Source organism: Clarias gariepinus, chromosome 13 (genome assembly GCF_024256425.1).
Source record: "Clarias gariepinus isolate MV-2021 ecotype Netherlands chromosome 13, CGAR_prim_01v2, whole genome shotgun sequence".
Lineage (NCBI taxonomy): Eukaryota > Metazoa > Chordata > Actinopteri > Siluriformes > Clariidae > Clarias > Clarias gariepinus.
The window spans coordinates 18507613-18528626 of record NC_071112.1 but is presented as its reverse complement, the minus strand read 5'-3'; the positions used below and the strand labels follow the sequence as shown (position 1 = coordinate 18528626).

Sequence of the window (21014 nt, the reverse complement as noted above, 5' to 3'; positions counted from 1 at the left end):
CCAAGTGCTAATTGTTCCACATAATTAGGTGAAGATTTAGCTTATGAGCTTTTAGCTGGTATTAAGCAAAGCTGCTGTTGACATGGATCGACTGCTGTAATGCTGTATTGTCAGTGCTCCAGGAGGTAGAGGGAGGACCATGTGAGAGACTGATGTGTTCAAGCTGGGATTTGTGGGCTGCTCAAACCACTGGAGGGGACAGGACACAGGGGACAAGTTAGACCGCCATGAGATAACAGTATAACATCTGTTTGCCGTGACACAACTATTTGTGAGTTTGTACACCTAATCTTCTGTGGAAAATACCATCAAATACTACTGAACTTAACTTCCTGAAGATTATAGTTAGTTTTCAGGACAAATTGAGTCCAGAAATGAGAGTCCATGAAACTCTTGACGTTTTAAAAGTTTTGTGGCTTTGAGTTTTAATACACAGAATGCATGAACACAAGACTGTGCTGAGACTGCAGACAGATCACTCCTGTCTGAAGAGTCATTTGAAGGCTGTAAGTGACACTTAAAACGCCAGAGTGGCTCCACTTGGTCTCCAAAACAGTTCAGTTTAAACAGTCACAATTACTTTTTCCCTTTTATTTGAATTGCTTTTTTTTTTTTTTTTTTACCAATATTGATTAATATTGAGTAATATGTACTATAAAATACCCCAACAAGCTCTCAGAAATATCAGCTTCTGTTCATCCATGTTGATTTTTATTCCTTTATATTATTTATTTAATAATTTCAATCTGGTCTTTTTGCATTTTTACCATGGTATTGGTCTGATAATGCATTGTTTTTTTATGTTGGAAAAGGACAAAAGCTAGTGCTGATCAAGGTGACGATGGAAAATGTGGTATATACACACAACATGTAAAAAAAAAGCAATTTTACATCACAATTCTCACTTTCAAATAAAAATTGTGATAGGGTTCATGTCAGTGTCACCTTTATTGTGATATACAGTAAATCCAACTTTATCTGACTTTAATAGTTTTTTTATTATCATATATTCATCATGAAATTAAAAGAGTAAAAAACAGCTAAAGAAACATACTTAGCTGTGAGTGGAAAAGAAAAAGGAATGAAGTAAAATATTGATGGCTAATAAGCAGATCTGGGTAGAGCGCAGTGAGGTTTCATTCCAGCATTTCACTGTTGACAGTGTTTCTAATCCATGCCACCTGCTCAAACAGAACGCCCCAAACACAGCAGCGCTCTGTCCTACCTCCATAATGAGTCAGAGGCCCCACGGGACGCTCACTGCTCCTCTCCCTCCTGTTATCACCCCTTCTCCGGCTCACTCGCTAATGCCAAGCACTAATCGCCACAGAAAACAAATAGCTAGTTCTCAAATGTTTGGAAAAGGCTTCGCTGTTTGCACCAGAGCCTAACAAAATATTTTTTACAAGCTATCCAGTTGTGATTAGGGCTGTGAGAATTGAATTTCCATGGCACTGATCATATTAATATTAGACTAATTAATTGCGCTGTTTAACTTTGCCCATTTGTCATTGTGTACCTTCCACACAACAGTACACTTAGCTGAAGACAGTTTGGCCAGCTTTAGAGCGCCTCTGTACTCCATAGCTGTAACATCATGTCTTAGAAACTGCTCCATGGTTAAAATTGTGCCTTTATCCAAGTCTTAAATAGCAAGAATAATTTTCTTCCTTTGAGCATAATTAACAAGTAAGGCATGTAATAAAAAGTTAAATTTTAAATTACATTCTAAACAAAATGAAGCAGGTAGTCTTAATGAGATTTAGAGTGAAAAAATGAACTTAAGAACTTTCAAGTGAGCAGTAGTGACATTATAAAATATACTGTATAGTGATCAGCCTTAACATTATGACTTCTGCTTCAAAGAAGGAAAAAAAGGAATCAGTGACAGGGTCACGGACGGCCAGGGCTCACAGACGCCTGTGGGGAGTGAAGACGGGCCCGTGTAGTCTGAACCAATAAGAGCTACTGTAGCTCAAATTGCTGAACAGTTAATCCTGGTTTCAGTAGAAAGGTGTCTGAACACACACTGCATCACTGATTTGATGGCAAAAGGGGGAACTACTCAGTAAGCTGGTGGTCATAATGTTGTGGCTGATCAGAGTTTGAGCACAATTCAATTCTGTTTTATTTATATAGCACTTTTAACAATCTTCATGATCATAAAGCAGCTTTATAGAATAAAAAAAATATGGAAGTGAATTTGAAATGTCAGAAAATATGTATAAACTATAAACATCAGGTTGCCCAAGACTGTAAGAACAAGCTGAGAGTGAAAGTGGCAAGGAAAAACTCCCTAAGATGACACCAGGGAAAAACATCTAGAGAGGAAACAGACTCACAGAGAACCCATCCTCATTTGGGTGACATCAGATAGCAGGGATTAATGACAGTTTGTAAAGAATGTACACCCTTAAATGTCACTTAAATTTCTATTTTAGGTTTGCATGTATGATTTTGCAGGTATGATTTTACAAACTAATAAAACAAGTTTGTCATTCATTAAATCGTAGCATTTCGATATCTGTTGACCAGTATGCCTGCCCATGCAAGACCATTTAGCAAAAGTACAGACATCCTTGTTTTGTTTTTTTATCCACACATCCATAAACAAGTTCAAGTAGGCTCATATAACACACTCAGAATAATCACACACTTTAATAACAGTTTCGGGAGCAGTGATATCGACTGGAGTTTATTACCAAACCAGCAGAATGCAGACACATGACATGTTTAATCAGATTCAGATTTTTATCCAATTAATTTGAAACTTCTGTGCTTAGTGGATAAACATAAGAGATTGTATGTTAGTGCATTAATATGTACACGCATTAGTGTCCTGGATCACATTGTTTTGTTACATTTCTGAGCAAAGCTTGTAGTTAACACACAATTATTTCAGATCTAAATTTCTGTGCTGCCATGCCCTTCCATTCAATTAAAGTCTTAAAAGCATTGGGTTTGGAAATTACCACTTAAATGGCTGTTTCATCAAGAACACACAGTGGTTGATTGCAGTGGTACTGTATATGCAAGATGTGTGCACTAAACTTGTATCTTCCCTTGTCAGAAATGGAGATGTTTGGCATTATTTTTAAAATCTTGCAGACATAACCAATTGGCAACCACCGCCCAGGATCCTAAGAGCAAATGTCTACTTGCATCAAATAATAAAACATTAGTTGACAGGATGCATATGATTACACAAAAAATGATAATGATTATTTAGAGCAACAGGAATGTGTCTTTAACGAACATATGATGTGTTTTCTGATTAAGAGCACCTGAGCAGAGAGTTATGTAAATTTCAGATTTTGGACTTGCTATACATTTGTTTAGCAATTCATATAATTTATCCAAATCCTGTTATAAACTGCAACCTGGGAGACATTTCATTAAGGTTGTTTCTTTCTGCTTGCTTCTGTAAAGAAAGTACAGAATTAACTATTGCTCATTAGCAAGCCACATATATTTGGCACACATCACTCATTTTCTATACCGCTCACCATATACAGGGTTGCAGTAGCCCAGGACGGGATGTCAATCCTTTAGGCAAATAATTTGCCACACAAATACGTGTGATTTGAAAATACCAAATAGTCTAATCTGCATGCCTCCGGACTGTGGGAGGAAACCAGAGTATTCAGAGAAAACAGTTCAAGCCAGGGAGACTACACTATGTAAACTCCATGAACCCTAGAAGTGCCACATTGCTAACTACTGTGCCACCATGCCACTGTATTTGGCACACTAGTCAATTTAATTTGACATGTTATTTCAGATGTGAACCAAATTCATCTAAACCATCAGGCTCAAAAACTGAAAAAAAACATCAGCACTTTTAATGCTGTTCCTTTTACATATGCTTATCAATGCTGTGTGCGTTATAATAGAAAGGCAAAAACAGGATGAAGAGAAGAATACATTTCATATCAGTGAAATGCCATACATTCATACATGTAATTTACTGTTAAAAAAAAAAGAAAGCACAGGAAGAAACATGACAAATAAAACTTGAAAGGACAAATGGAACGATGCATAAATACTCTCATTTTTTAGTATGCATTGGGCCACACACTCTTATAGCCATGAGATGTTGTGTAATTACAGTTAAAGGTACGTTAAAAAAAGTCCAAAAGCCACTCAAACTAACCCAAGAAAGCATTTCCAATTGGACAGCTGTATATTTCATAGACAGTCTCATCATTAGCTAAAATGGCGGCCCAGTCTAGCTGAGCGATAGTCTGCTCTGAGCTGCACAAAAGCATGCAGAAGGTTCCTGTCCAGGTTTGTGAGTTGCTCTCCAGAGCAAACCTGCTTCAGATTGTCAGGAACAACAACCAGAAGGTTACAGAGAGCATGCAACGTGTCAAAGAGCTGCAGGACCAGAGGAACCTGAGACAGAAACAGGGACAGTAAGTATACACCTATAAATAGAAGTTGAAACAAAATTACAATGAAGCATCAGACGACAAAATTCATAATTTGCATCGGTAAAAGGCAAAACTGCCAAAAAAAAAACAAAAAAAAAACCTGTACAAATATTTGGTTGAAACATGTTTGGCTTTGATTATGCTGTGCATTTGTTTTATCAATATGACAATTATTAATATCCATCCAGAGTTGCCAATTCATGTGTGAAAATGATTCCTCATGCTCCCAGAACAACTCTTTCACCATGCGAGTGCAATTAATCTTGCCATTGTAAGACTGAAATATGCCTGTGGCATTAAGGTGGGTGGGGCTGGGGGGTGGGTGTGGGAATCAAACATTCATGGATAGCATAACCTGTCCATTGATTACATTTAGGTATTTATCTGACCATCATGCTGAGTTTAGACCTGTCCAAAAGAAGTAACCACAGATCATAACACTACTCCCAGAGGTTTATTGAGTAATGCAGTACTGTAGGTTTCCTTCTTACCCTGATGCATGCATCACTCTGGAAAAGGGTAAATCTGGACTCAGGTCACGAACTTATTCAAACACTCCAAAGACCATTTTTTATGCTCTCTAGCAAATTTAAGCCTTTTTTAAATTAGCCTCACTGATAAGTGATTTTCTTTAGGCTACACAGCTGTTTAGTCCCAACTGCACGAGTTATCTTCTTATTGTGTTATGGATATACTCTTTCACTATTAAAAATAGCCGTTACGTTCCCTATTATTTTTTACAATTTAATCTCACTAAGCATTTAAGTGGTCTATCATCTTGCAAATTTAGAAAGCTTTTTCAGCCCTATTTCTTTCTCGAAGATGATGGTTGACCACCATCCTACGAGGTTTTAATGATGTGTTTTACAGTTTTTAACTGAAAGAATTTAGTAGTTTTCAGCAATCTCCTTAGTTGTTTTCGATGCTTGATCTAGGACAATATTTTGACCCTTTTTAAAGCAGAGTAACATCTTTGCCATGACCACAGGATATCTCCTGACTTGATTGTTTATGAAATGAGAAGCTTCTCACTGCATCTCTCACTCATTTATCGTCAATACCGCTTTATCCTGTATTCAGTGTCACGGGGGGGACTGGAGCCTATTCCAGGAGACATAGGGGATGAGGTGGGGTACACCCTGGACAAGGTGCCAATCCATGGCAGAGCACACAAACATACACTATCTCACATTAACCACTGCAGTAATTATCCAATGGAAGGCTACTTTATCAGTTAAATCCAGGTGGTAACTTTTTTTCTTTTGTAGTTCTAAATTCTTTCCGGTATTATGTGGCCAAAGGTTGAGAAGACAGCCCTGTAGACAGCCCTGTAGGTCTTGTATGTTTTTCTTCATATTTGCATTTATTCGACTTTAGAATATTAGCTTTATTAACTTCTGGGTTCCAGGGTTATATTCCAAATGGAAAGCTAGTGCGATAGGGAGTACAATTACTTGTTCAACACACCAAGCAGTGCCCTTGTTTAGGGGCTGAAGAGAGATTTGGATTAGGATACAGTTTAGGGTACAGGATACTTTTAAAGAAATGAAAAGCTTTTAAAGGGAAGGTTTAAAGAATATTTGGCAGTATATAAAATCGAAGCATAATAGAACCATGGTATTATGGACAGCATAATAGCCCCAATAACATCACCTCTTTACCCATTTTTGTTTTATTTACTCTTTAAGAACTTGAGGTTTGACCCTCCTTACCCGGAAGTCTTTGGCGCAGCGACGGTACTCTGCCACGTCACAGATGGCCAGCATGCCTCCCATGGACGTGTAGCTGAACTGCTGTAAGTGCTCATGGATGAGCCTGTGAAAGCGCACGCCGAGCTCAGCCAGCACTGTGTCCACATTTTTACCGTCCATAGACCTTCGTACACGCTCCACCTGCTTACTCACGTAGGCACATACCTTAGAGCATGCCTAGGAACAGATAACACAAAAACAAAAAACTGTACTATTACATCTAATGACATCCAAGCAAACAGATTAAACCTAATAAGCATTTACAATATACTACTAGAATACAAAACTTACTATTACTTACGGTTGTGTACTGTAATGCAGTCATTGCATTGTTCTCATCTTCTGGCCTGAAGTCGGTCTTCTTTTGCTCAGTGGTCAGAATATGTTTCATCTGTCCAATCATGCAGTTCAGTGTTCTAAACATGATCAACATAGTGAGCACAATTACATTAGGTACTTCGATTGAAGTATAAATGATAAGTTTATGCTACATTATTTTAAATGACTAGAATTTTAAAAATTAATTAATTAGTGTCTATAGATAAAGAAACGTAAAGTAGACTAACCGGTCAATGCCTGTGTCTAATTTAACTTCCATCTGATCAATCACCTCTTTTTTCTTTTGCAAACACTCTGTTAGCTTAGGTGAAGAACTACAGTACAGGTCAAATAGGGATAAAAGATTAGGGGGGGGGGGGATATGTACATAAATGTATATATTTTTTTTAGATAATCATTTACACTAACCTTATAAGAGGCATGAGATGATCATTAAACTGCTTATCAAATAGGTGAAAAATAGTGTTAGCTTGCTGTACCACATCCAAAAAGTAGAGGTTTGCATTTTTGGCATCTGGAGAAGGAATAGCTGAGAAAGAAGAGATACGTACATGTAAATGCATGTAGTTAAACTCCTTCAGGAATTCTCTGGTCAAATGTGCAAGATGTATTTAAGTTACACAGTAATTTCTTGTGAATAAAAGATATATATATATATAAACTCTCCTACCTGAAAGGCCAATCTCCAAGGCATAGTCAATATGATCTACACAAAGGTGTTCTACAAGCAGCAGGAAGATAGAGTAAGCATTTTTAGGAAGATCAGCTGGGTCAGACAACTATAAAGAAAGAGAAACAAACATTAGCATCCACAATAATTTTTTTCAGAAATAAATAAACATGACAGATCTCAGAGGAGCAAATATGAAATTTTGTTTTGCCTTGTTGCATCTCTGGAAGGCATGACGTGTCTCCTGTAGCAGATTCACCACAACCTCCTGTGAGAGAAAAGTTTCTCCATGTGTGTCAATACTGGGACCTAAAGGAAGGTTAGTGCGCTGCCTGATCCGCTCTTTCAGCTCCTGGATACTGTATGTGTTCATGTAAGAGAGTGATCAGACAAAATATTAATAAAATAATAATAAAACCTGGATATTGTAAAACACATTCATGGACTCTGCAGTCAAATGTACTCACACTAAAATGTACTATTTCATTACCAGTCTTTTTGTTTTCAGAAATAAGACTACTTATGCAAAGGAATTGATTTGTAATGCTGCTTAAACTTAAAAACGAATGTGTCAGTACATTTACATACAGTATGCCTCCCACCAGAAGACCTTTACTTTCTCAAGTTTTTAGATAGATAATAGAGATTGATAGATGATAAGTACATATAAAATCATTTTGCAATTTACAGTAATCTCCATGTCCAAGCAACCTTTTCTTGTGAATTATCCAATGTAAATTAAACCTTCACAAAGATATTATAAAAACTTTCTCACCTTCCAGTGCCTACTGGACGTTTTTGGTGGTTCTTCGAATCATAGTATCTTTGCAGAATTGAAGCACTACGAGACTGCAGGTACTGCCTCTCCATGTCTATGTAGCTATCCAGGTAGGAGGAGAAGATGCTCTTAATCAGTTTAGACAGGAAGGTGTGTTTGTCCGATCCCAAGTTAAACTCCGTTAGTTTAGTAGCCAAAGCTGTTGTCCTGTAAGCAGCAAGACAAAACATTTTTTTTAAACTTCCCAGACATTGTGAAAGCACTTCAAATGGAATTACAGAACTGACAACTGTAATTCCATTTGAAGGAAATAAGAGATGAATACCTGGTATAGAGGTCATAGAGGTTTTTGAGGTATTGCTCCAATTCAGTGGAACGAGTCTCGAGTCTCTCTTTTACATGTGTCTAAAAGCAAAAATGTCCAGTCACTCCAGCTTTCAGAAAACCAAATAATTTGACAATATGTACACTTTATATTATATTTTGTATTATACCTGTAATTTGTTTTCAAAGATGTTTTGGATGAGTTTGGCCATGACCATTTCTGGGCTACTGAAGACCTCGCCCACCTGCTTATTGACCCGCTGACAGAGAAGTGCAGTGTCCTCAAACACATCACTCTGCATGTATGCAACCTGAGAGAACAGAGTTAAATTGATCAGCCGCAGTCTAATATTTGCCATAATATTTATTAAATATGTTAGTTAATAGAAGGCTTACCTCTTGGCACTGCTTGATGTAGACATCTATACAATGGGCATAGCCCTGAGGGAAAAAAAGCAGAACAATTTTGAGACTATAATCATGACTCTAAAGGCAGGTTCAAAAGAGACAGTGTGACTTCACCAGCTCACCTTGAAATGTAGAAGGACTGCAGCCACTTCTCTCATGCGTCCAATTTCCCCTCTGCGCTGAGCTGCTGTGAACTCCTGGATCAGCTGCCGCTCCAAGTCATGGTATTTACCTTAAATTGCAATAAACATTATATTTATAAATGTGTACAGTCACAGTCTAAATTATGTAATGCTTTAAATGTTTTCCTTTTTATTTAGATTTTTTTTTAAGAAATAAAATACTCCTCACTTGCTATCTTGGCCTTCACATCAGCAAATCTAAATGAGAATAGATAGAAATACAGAGAAAGTAGCAAACAGAAAGACCAATCATCATTAGACATGCAGACCTTTATTTTGCAGTCAGAGTTAAAAGCCACTTAAAAACATGGCTAAGGGGATTTCAATGAACTCCTATCAATGAACAATGATCAATGATCAATAAAACTTTGGAACAAAACAGTTCTGTGTAAAAATGAGTTATAAAATTCTTATGCACTGGATTTATTTGACATGCTTTACATCAAGTTTACAATAATAAAATCATTACATACTATACTAATATAGTTTGTGTCAAAAGAATTTTAAATTTGTAAATAATCTGCATTGATCTTATTAAGGATCAAACATTTATAGCTTAAAATCTAAGAATATATATAATATATCTTAATAATAATTAAGAATTTGGTCTTGATATGTGATTGATTTATTTTGATTATTTGATCATTTATGGAGGGGAGGACAATTTATTAGCCAGTCCACTGGTCACACAAGGGCTGCAAGTAGTTGCTAAGGACCATGTTTTGGTAGCCTGGAAATATAACTAGTTTACAAGTATAATATAAGTGGTAGGTACCGTAACGTAATAATGCATTACAAAATGTTGGGGAGCCAAATACATTAACACATATTAAGGAAAATGAAAAAGGTTTCTGTGTCGTTGGGTTATCAATGCACAAGGTCAGCAAGTCTTTGGTCAACATGATGCTATTGAGCCTTGGTGTCCTTGCATGTAAAAGCTAATATTTGAGTCCGATTAACATATTGATTCTAGGGCTGTCAATATTAACACGTTAACGCATGCAACACATTAATTTGCGTTTCAAAAAATAGTGCTTTATTCTCCTGGCTTTGTGTATTAATGGCACGTTTAACACAGATAATAATATGACTTACAGAAACATCACCAGGTGTGCTGAAGGGCAAGTTTCTTTATAAAAAGCTAGATGGAACTTCGGAACTAATCAAACTAAAGTGGTGTGCTACATGGAAAATCTGTGGATCCAGGTTTGAGCCCCTGTATCACCGAGTTGCTACACCTCAGTTACTCCCAGCCACAATGCAGTGCCATCAAATTCAGAGTTCTGATCTTAAGTTATCATATGTTAAATGTTAATGTTTGAGATATTATAAAACTGCATAATCTGTTTCCTCTAACCAGTTTGTCATGCATTTCTTTATTACAGACTGTGATTAACTAGACTACAATTTTTTAAGTGATTGACAACACTACATTAGTCTAACTCAGTATGTTAAATTTTGCAAGGTAGCTTGTTATACAGCTCCAGGCATGAGAGGTATATAATCTTGCAGAGTTTTTCCCCCTTTTCCCACTTATTAAACCTACTCAACCTCTGGGCAACTATGAGCAAAGAAACTAAGAGTCAGGACACAAAATCTGCTTGTCCCAGTGCCCCAGCTAGTAATTTCTCTACCCATGTTATTTGGCTTATCCTTCCCCTACAAACCCCTCCTCATCCCACACTGCTTACCTGTCAAATGGCAACTCCTGAGCAATCAGGTGCAACTTCTGAATAATGTCAGCAGCTTCCTTTATCTGCTCAGAATAGAAACAGAAAAGCAAGAAACATTACAATGGTAACAAATACAAATGTGAGTCAGAGATAAAGAGATGGACATCTTGCTGACATGGGAAAGTGGACGGATGGATCAGCTTACAGTAAATCTTTGCATCTCCCCCTTTCGCCAATCCTTCGTTCCTCTTTCTTGTCCAGCACAGGGCGAATATAAGTGAGCCTATTGGAAGCAGCTTGGCCAACTCCCTGCTCTGCCCTCCACTGCTCATCTAGCGCTTTACCCTCTCTGTGTCGTAAGTATCATGAATGGTCTATGGCTAATCCCGTGGCAGCCTTACTAAATCGCCTTCTATAATCTGTCCCGATGGGCAGGTGGGAGGTCTCGCCAATAACAGGGCCAGACAAGAACACTCCACCTCTCCCTTCTCTGCTAATACATTGGGAGAACAGGATGGAAGAGGGACCCAGAATCCACACATCTTCCACTCCAGCTTCCTACTCCTCCATGCCTCAGCTAACATCATTACTGTGCTCCCGTGAGGTGGATCCAGCTTTCTCTGCTCTCCTCATCGAGGTTTTCTAAGTATTTGTCCCCCAGCTAAGATTAGCTAAATCCCATGTAAGTGATGTAGCAGTCTCCCTGCAGTGGGGTTTTTTACCAGTGCTTGTCTTCACACTGTCTGGGGCCAGCCCTCCTTTTCTAAGGGATTACGTCGGCCTTCCTCTCCTCTATTTCTTCTCCCCCTTTAGCTATTCACCACCATCTCTTCACTCTGACCCCTCTCTCCTCTTCTGAAGGTGGGCTCATTTATTGAAGAAAATCTAAAAAGTCTGCCGGGTATATTCCCACACGTCTCTCAGAGAGTGTGTTGGTGGTCTAATGCTAATAGCATATGATATGCGAGACTTACTGCCCAAGTTACCCCGCCATGTAGTGACTTGAAAGACGCTTATATAGTGCCATTACATATTAAGTTGGTGTGCATCAACATTGGTGCATAATATTTAATTTAATATGCTGTACAGGTACAACAGCATTAAATGTCCACTATGTTTTTACCATTGCATTTAGACAACATTATCTGATAATATAAGAGTTGTTTACACTGTAATTTGGCAGGGGCACCAAAATTTATCATTGCATAAATATCTAGTGTCCTCAGAGTCGGGCTCAACCATTTTACTAGATAATTTAAACAAAATAAAACAAGCCATATTGAAAATTTCATACTTCTCTGCCATTCTAAATATTGACTGTTGTTTACATTCAATACATTTAATATGATTTCTCCCACATTTCAGGTTTGAAGGCATTAAATAGCTTATATACAACCCTACTTAAGAATAGTGTGTTTTGTGTGTTATTAATGTCTAATTCCAGGTTACTACTTACAGTAGTTAACATTTTTAAACAATGAGAAAAAAAATGTTCAAATGTAATAAATAAATTTCATTATAAAAATGCATATTAAGGTAGGGCTTTTATCTATTGAAGTTTCTTTATATTAAATGTAATTTCATAATTTCTTCATATTAAATGTAATTAAATGATTACAATTAAATTAAAATGGGAACCAATGTTTTGCTGTAACAGACTGCACTGTGCCTAAAGAAACAAACAAAAAAAGTTTGCTTATGCAACAACCACTGCAGCAATCTCATTTCCCCTAACGTCTGTTCCATCCTGGAATGGAATTCAGCATCACCAGTATACTAATCACCAACCTGATCATCTGTCATCATCTGCACATGTTTCTCACTGGTTGATGCCTTAAGTTAGATGAACTTGTCAGGTACAGGCACTGGACTTAAAATGAAAGCCAAAAAAATTATTCAGGCAGTCTGGAAAACTATTTAAGACCCATTATAAATACAAGAAAGTCTGGCTCTTTTGAAGCAACATATGAAGAAATGAGGGGTGCTTAAAGACTCATTTCTTCACCTACCATTTATGCTAACAACCACAATAATGATGAAAAGTTCAGAGAAGCTGCTAATACTTCCTTAGCAGTTGTGTGAGCAAACATATGAAGAGTTAGGGATAAAATAGAACGGACAAATCCATTGACAAAATTATACTTTCCCAATACTGACCTTCTCAGGGTTGTTAAAGACATCACTGCGTAAATCCCCATCCAGGAATTCATTGAAGTAGGTCATAAGCCTTTGGGCCTCCACAGCCCTTTGTCTCGGTGTGTTCACTCCCTCCAGCTGGTCTCCCAGGTGACACACCTTAGTGGCCACGTAGCTGATGTGGTCATCCAGCTCTTGGAAGTGCTGAAAGGCAACCTGTGGAACCAAAGATCAAAATGTTTTAAATATCAGATTCGCTAAATCTTTCACACAACACAAATTTAATCTCTTGTGATTATTTATTTGGGGGAAAAGGAGGTGCACACTGTGGGTTCACATGCAAATAACACACTATATGATCTTTTAGCTGGACTGATATTGAGTAAAGTTTGCCTGAATACAAATTTAGAATGAAAACAAACATGAAAGCTAACCTGAGTTTTAAATTTAGATTACTACTTAGTTAATGTTTTAAAAGACGATTCATATTTATATCAGGGAATTCTATAGTATAATGAATTTCAGAGTAATTCTGCATACTAATGTTCTTTAATGTGATCCCAGATCACAAAAAAATGTATGACTTTTGACAAAATAGTGGAGGAGTGTGACGTCACATATTGGGAGGCGATTTAAACCTGGTTGCTCCTTTGTAACTCCTGGACTTTGTGTGCAAACTCTTTGGCTTCCCGATGGCACTGCTGTTCAAGCTTTTCAACTTTCCTCTGGATCCTCTCATCCAGCTGTTTCAGTTCCTCTATGTGATTGACAAACTCTTCCAGCAGCCTGAGACAACAGATATAACAATCACCACATTTTGGCAACATGCAAAGTATTTATTTTCACAGAAATGCATCTGGAGAGTATTATTTTGATAAAAAAACAAGCTTATTGATTATTAATGAACAACCAACAACAACACTGCTTCATTTTCATCAAGTTTACGGATTGTACAGTACTGTGAAAAGGTTTAGGCCACCCCTTATTTCTACACATTTTCCTTCCAAAGAGTCAAAATGACTTTTTTGAGGAATAGTTCTCCAGGCTTCCTGAAAGGTACCTTTTTGGTCACTCATTTTTGGCAGGTTTTTGTCTCCCTGTATCTGACCAGTTTCAAAATATTTTGTTCATTTATTAAGCCACACAGTGATCTATGTATCATACAAGCATATAAAAATCCAACTTAACACATGAACAAGTGAGAGAAAGGTGCAGATGATGGATGATTAGGCCAGTGATTAATATCCTGGTGATGCTGACTGCTGAGTGATTGGAACAGAGAAGAGGGAAAATAAGTTTGCTGTTTAAAATTGGTACACAAATAACCATCTTTAGAGACTTTGCAGCCTGTCGCAGTACAACATTTGTTCACTTTTCTTTTTAACTACATAATTTAATATAGGAAAATAAGGGGTGGCTAAAGAATTTGGCATAGTACTGTGAATCATAACCTTGATCATGTTTATTGCACTGGTCTCATATAGTATATGTTACTTAAAGTACACACAGTAAATGGCTCGCCATACAAAACAAACACACAGGATATCTAGTCTATAATTTCCAGGAATACACAGGTATAAGCCACATTTTTAGGAACTGTGTCAGACTATTACAGCTTACACACAAACAGCTAATTTTCCAAAACATCAGAAAGAACAGAGTCTAAACAGAAGTCTGGAAAAGCTCAGGAAAACCCAGGGGAAGTGATACATTTCTTAAAAACTACATTTACAGTCTTGGCAAAACAGTTAATTGCCTGTTACCACAAACTGCAACTCCACATAAAAGTGTTCTTTTTATGTGAGTGTGTATCACATACTACTAGCTTTGTCAGCTGCATTTCTAAGCACTTGCAGGACAGCAGAGTAAAAACCTTTATGTCAGCATCTTTGGATTCTTGGGTGGTTTAAAAAAAAAAAAAAAAAAAAACATCGCAAAGTGATGAGTGCAAAATCTCCTATCACAATAATTCCCAGTCCTTCAATGCTGAGTGCAGCTTAGGGTCTTTTCCCCTCTCTCTTTCACTGAAATTCGTTCTCTTCCATCATTTATGAGTCAGCACTTCTAACGCTTCTATCAGTCTCTCCATGGGTGAGAGGCTAGTGTAAAATCTGGGCTGATGTTCCTGCGCTGCCAGACAGAACTACCATACTTTTGAGCAACATAAGAGACAACTGTTGTACTTTATCCATGAGCTTCCTGCATCATTTATTGTGAAGTTCCAAATTCTAAAGGTGATAAAACATGATGAGGCATGATATTACAGCAAAATAATCATGATTAGAGGGGTGCGATATCGTTACCACCAAGAGGTTAATTATTTTGCAAAAACAGCACAACAGTTAACCTTTTTCTTCATTTATCTTTGTGTTTATTTTTGTGTGTCATCACCTATGTTACAGGAGTTCATAGCAGCTACTGTAAAATGCTCCGATTTAAAAAAACAAGGAAACAGCTTGACCTCTGTTACAAAACAGTGACACAAGACTTTTAACATGAATATTATTAAATACATTTAATAATTCCCATAAATATTGATCCCTTTGGGGATCAACACAGTCAGTCAATTTAAATCACTAACAAGAACAACTGTTGTAGGTTTATGTCTTAATGCATTCCTATACTATTGCTCTCCAGAATATTCACTTTTAGTGAATATTGAAAACAATATCATGTACTTTTCACATTGAGCACATTCACTTCTATAGCATATTTTTTTTAAAAGGAGCATGTAAAAAAATGTGTTAGATAAGCGTGATTTTTTCACATTATAAATGGCAGACTTAAATAAAGGTAATCCTGGATGATGCTCTCTATTAATTCATTTATTTTCATTTTATATTCAATTTATTTCAAAGTAATGTTTTTTTCTTTCTTTTTTAATGCCATGCCAACTTGTATTCATAGCGTGAGTAATTTTTGTTATTCAATATTAAAACTAGATATGATGTTTAAAATGAATTTTTGAAGAACTTTAAAACTACATTTGGATTTACTGATTTAAGTGTCAGAGTAAAATAAGATCTTTAAAGGAGTAAAATAGTTAGTCAAATAAAATATGTTTGATGGACAGCTGGGTTCTGCATGATAAACATTGTGGTGGTTTTTGTCCAGTAAAAATGCAATTTTTTTTTAATCCAATGATGTGCTATTTTAACTGCAATTTTAAAAAAAATTAACAAACAATACGTTTTTTTTATAATAAAGCATGAAGGACTGCAAACCGATTTTTGTGCGCGTTTTCTTTAAATCACAAGTGCAATAAAAAGCATAACTATTTTGCCAAAATTGTTTGGGTTATACAAGTGTGAATTTCGTGTGATTTTGCAAAAAGCTCAAGGTCCATCAACCACAGTTTTGTCACAGTAAATAAATTTGAATAAAAGTTAAATAAAAGTTTTTTGTGGCTATTTAAGGGGAACAAGTTAGTATTTCAGAATTTCTCATTATTTTAGATTTAACAAACAAATATGTCTGCATATTGATTAGTCTAAAGCTGACACTTGAATATACAGTATAAAAATATTTTACTTTGTTCATTTGTGCTGCTGTGCACAGCCATGTTGATTTAACTTCATTTGCGAAGAAGCTTAAATCCCAATATGGAAGTACACAAAAAAAAAAAAAAAAAAAAATCATAATTTACAATTCGCTCAAAGTTATTTTTAAAATTTGCTAAGGATTTTCCACATATTAAAAAAAAAGAAAGAAAGAATCACATAAAGAAAAAAACAAATACTCACTTTTTAGGGTCAAATGCTTCGGCTCCTCCCTTAGATCCACCCCCTGGAGTTCTCCAAGCCAGTCGCTCAATGTACTCATCTGCATCAAAGGGTTCCTACATGAAAACATACAATCACATTAAACAAATGCAGCAGTATTCACCTGGCAGAGTTTTTCCTGCATAGAGAATTGTGAGGCGGCTGCTTTCGTCATCTTAAGACTTAACAAAACTCAGTTGGGTCTCTTAATCGAAAAAGCAAGAAAGATCTTTGATGATTTCTGTCATTTGTAACTGCCATTGCAACATTATACCCCTAGGGGCCACAGTATCAATTAGCAAACAGCACTGAGAAAGGCTATACTGAAAGCACCAAAGAGAGAGAAATTCACCCTACCATACAGTATACAGCTTGCACATATGAAAAATGTGGTTTTGCTGCTGTAGTGGCCCAATACCCTTGGGGTGGCTACCAGTATTAAAAGTGCTACCAATATTAAACTATATGGGTTAGACATTATCAAACGTTTAAAACATTTAAGATACAAGACAGATGTACTAGTCTATCTTAAAAAAATTAAAAATCATTCAATTATTTCTCTTTTCAGAATATAATTTAAAAAGAAAAACTCTAGATTCCTAGATTCATTACACAAAGTGAAATATTTTCCTTTTATTTGAATGATTGATTACTGCTTATACCTTATGAAAATATTTCCTAAAATCAATCAAAGAATTAAATGTCCAACTTTGGAAAATGATGTTTATTTATGCACTCAATACTTGGTTGGGAGCACCTTTAGCATAAGCTACCGCAACAAAACGGCATGGCTGAGGTGTTACAGAAGAACAGTTTGCTTTGATTGCAGCCTTCAGCTCATCTTTATTATTTGGTCAGATATTTCTCATCTTCCTCTTAACAAGAACCCATAGATTCTCTGCAGTGTTTACATCAGGCGGGTTAGCTAGCCGGTTAATATCATAGTCAGCAAACCAGTTAGTGGTTGTTTTGGTACTGTAGGCAGAGCCTGTACACTCAATACTAAAAATATGTAAAATTGATATATAATTACCATTCAATTAATGTGTGTGACATGGATGATCCCCTCCATGAATGTATCTTGTTTTTCGTTGATATGTATAGTGGGGAAATGTACGAGTCTGTACATGATCTTTGGCATTGTAAGTGTAAAGTTTGATTTATTATTTTCGACATTTTCGAATGTGCCAAATCCAAACTATCACTGTTTCAAAGCGGAAACTGCTCTGTTAATTAAAAACACGGAATAGCAATCACCTGCGGAGACAGCATATAAAATGTTCATTAATAGACCAGTTGGGTACCGCACACAGTCCAAATGTGTTAACCACAAAAAAACAAAAAAAAATTTTGTCCAAGTATATCCTTTTTGAAAACTGTCGCATTCAGACAGTTGCACCTCTGGAGGTTTCCTACATTTTAGAAGTAAGTAGAACTAGGGCTGGACGATATGGCAAAAATTTAGATCATGATATATTTCCTAATTTTGGTCGATACAATATAATTCCAATATTAATATGGACAATATTAAAAAGCCTCAGGAAAAAACTGCCGAGAACACACACAATGGATGTCTGCAAACTGAAGTCTAAAATACCTCCTGGCACCTCCTATTAAAGTTATATAATTTTTTCTTTAATGAAAACAGTACAAATAAAATAAGGTCCACATTTGTATTTAGCCTTTACAAACAAGAAATGTGAAATAAACTATCAAATAAATAAAACTCTCAGGAGTGTGTGTGTGTGTGTGTGTGTGTGTGTGTGTGTGCGCGCGTGGTTTTCGGCTTCGCACACACATACGGCCTATAGACACACACACACTCTGCCTTACACACAAACTCCGCTATGTCGCGAAACACGAGAGGAGAGGAAAAATAGATCTTTACCCCCTATCAGACTTGCTTTTGCTTTATACGCACGCTGTACAAACACGCTAACAAACACAAAATTAACTATGTTTTACACACACACACACACACACACATAGTCACAGTGTTATATTAAACAGTACACGCGTGCACGGATGTTGATTATACCAGTAAGAGACAAGCACTAAGACCCAGCAGGGGAGGCGATTACCCACAATTCCACAGCGTAAGAGAGAAAAAAACGTTGGCTCATATATTCAAATGTATATCGAAATATTGGAAATGTGTTTAAATATCATATCACCGTTATTGAAAAAAATTCTATTGCAATATATTTTGATATAAAATTATTGTCCAGCCCTAAGTAGAACCAAAATTGCAACACTGAGAATTTTTGCCCACTAAGGAGCAATTTCCTGCTCTTAAGACGCTTAAATACAGGCCCAGTTCTCTTTAGTGCTGACAGGACACTGCTGATATTGTCTCTGTTTAAGAGTGGCTTGATCCTAAGAATGCAACAGTTGTAACCTATTTCCCGAAGATGTCTGTGTGTAGTGACTCTTGATGCACTTACTCCAGCCTCATTCCACTCCTTGTGAAGCTCTCCCAAGTTCTTAAATTGAATTTGCTCAACACCCTTCTTAAGACTGTTGTCATACTGGTTGCTTTTGCACCTTTTCCTACCACACTCTTTCCTTCCAGTCAACTTTCCATGAATATATTTGATAGAGCACTCTGCAAAGAGCCTGAACTGGAAATACTCAAACCCAAAATTAAATAATAGATAAAAAAAAAATTAATTAGCTGCAAGTCAATCATCAAAATAAAAACTAAAAGCCTTAAGATTTCACTTTTTGTGTAATGAATCTAGAATAATACACTACACAATATATACGTATACACTGTTACAAATATATGCTAGCTGCTGTACTATACTGATCAACATTTTTTCATCTTACAAAAAAATCCTGCCTGTTACATATTCTCCACATCATTTGTACGCTCAGCCCTAACAACAGGTAGGCCTACATTGCAGGGCATTTAATCAGACTGCAAGTTTGCAGCAAGACCACTGCATATCAATTATTTAAGAGTGAGATAAATTTGAGTACCATATTATTGTTGATACGGTAGTGCTTGACACTTACACCCACTATACTACACGAACCCTTACCGTTGGTTCACCTAAAATAACAGACTGCAGAGACTTTTTGCACTCTTTATATTATACTATTTTATCTGTCACTGCTGTGCAGATGTGAACATGTTACATCTGCTCATTTGTAAATGCAGTGCAAGCAACAAAACAAAAATGCCTCACTTGTGATTCGCAAAGAAAAAAAGAGCAGCGAGCAGTGACCAAATATTTGTAGTCTGAGGGTGTACCTGGTGCGGAAAAAACTCACAGAAGAGTACAAACAGAGGTGTTTGGATATCTGCAAACAAACTTTTAAACGATTGAGAGTAAACAGCTAAGTATAAAACTTAACACTTAATCATCAATTAAGAAAAGTTTCTAAGGTCAGCCATCAGCTGGAAAATTGATGCTTACATTTTTCTAAAACTCTCAAGGGCCAGCATTGAAACATTATCAGGAAAAGGGTTCAACAATCAACAGTGTCCATTACAGTGAGAAGCTTATTTATGAGCTTGTGCATTCGTGGCTCGCAGCTAAGAAGGAAAAATAATTTCAATAAGGAAATACAAAAGCCTATTGACGGATGTACAAAGTGAACTGAAAAGTAAGGGGACTTTGTTAAAAAACGATATTTGTCTTTTCTCAACGTTAATTAAAATTAATTCTACAGCCAGCGTGTGGATAATTTTTGACTCATCCCAAAGTGCACCCATACAATATACCTGACAAAGTGACTAGTAAAATTAGAGCTGTAAGATTGATGATTGTGAGCAACGCAATAAGGATTGGCTTAAGCTCAGTAAACATACAGCTTTAACCTTTAGCGTCATAGAAAAATGAGGAATACACAAAACAAAAAGGTGAATACAGTACACGCTACTAGTAATAAAGTCAGATATAAAAGGTACACTAACTAATGTTAACCTAAAGTAAGTTTTAATCACCAAAGCAGCAAAGTTTAGCATTTTATCACAGCATAGGACTGTATCCTAAATTGGTCTATACTCCCTACAAAGGTGCATTTCATATAAGACGAGATAATGAGTTCTAAACCCTTTGTAGTGCACTACACGTCAAAAAAGAGGGCCATTTGTGATTTAGCCTCTTACAGCTACACTTACTCGCCCTGTGAAATGCTAACATGCTACAGTCGGTCAGTCCTGCACCACACGAATGATAATTTGAGGACAACTATTAAATCTTAACTTAATTTGAATGTTAACAAAAATCGTAAACTTTCCTTTTCATTCAGGTGGGTGTGTTATTTACCAAGCCAGTTAGCAACCAAGCTAACCTGCTAACTAGCTTGACCAACGCATCTTACCTCAAATAACTGTGCCGTCGTAGCCATTGTTCCTGAACAGATAGATGTTGCTCGAGGGAAAGAAAGTCTTACAAAACAGCACGAACCTTTTCTAAATCATATAACTATTCAGGTAGCTAACATTCATTCACCCTAAAGCAAGGCCCTCTGCTTCCTGCAAACAGCTGCCATAACCGGGCCGGAAAGAGACGACGAACGAAACTTATCCCGTATCAAACAGGTCTGAG

The 21014-nt window shown here is 36.6% G+C and overlaps 1 protein-coding gene across 1 annotated transcript; it reads right to left on the bottom strand.

Moving 5' to 3' along the window:
• Positions 1–2682: 2682 nt before the first annotated feature.
• Positions 2683–20988, bottom strand: exoc5 (exocyst complex component 5). The gene is made up of 18 exons (XM_053509581.1): positions 20788–20988; positions 16438–16532; positions 13333–13480; positions 12716–12910; positions 10577–10641; positions 9055–9083; positions 8826–8935; positions 8692–8736; positions 8466–8606; positions 8297–8376; positions 7969–8178; positions 7405–7552; positions 7194–7302; positions 6932–7052; positions 6751–6837; positions 6486–6600; positions 6146–6361; positions 2683–4395 (listed from the first exon to the last, which is right to left on the bottom strand). Exons 1-18 carry the CDS (start codon positions 20812–20814, stop codon positions 4207–4209), a joined length of 2130 nt encoding a protein of 709 aa, XP_053365556.1. The 5' UTR covers positions 20815–20988; the 3' UTR covers positions 2683–4206.
• Between the last annotated feature and the right edge of the window lie 26 nt (positions 20989–21014).

Coding starts and splice junctions, on each gene's coding strand:
- exoc5 (XM_053509581.1), bottom strand. CDS start 20,814: ATGGCTACGACGGCACAGTTATTTGAG. Junction 10,642..12,715: donor TCTTTAACAACCCTGAGAAG/GTCAGTATTGGG, acceptor TATTCTGAGCAG/ATAAAGGAAGCTGCTGACAT. Junction 7,053..7,193: donor CTTGGAGATTGGCCTTTCAG/GTAGGAGAGTTT, acceptor CTTCTTTCTCAG/CTATTCCTTCTCCAGATGCC.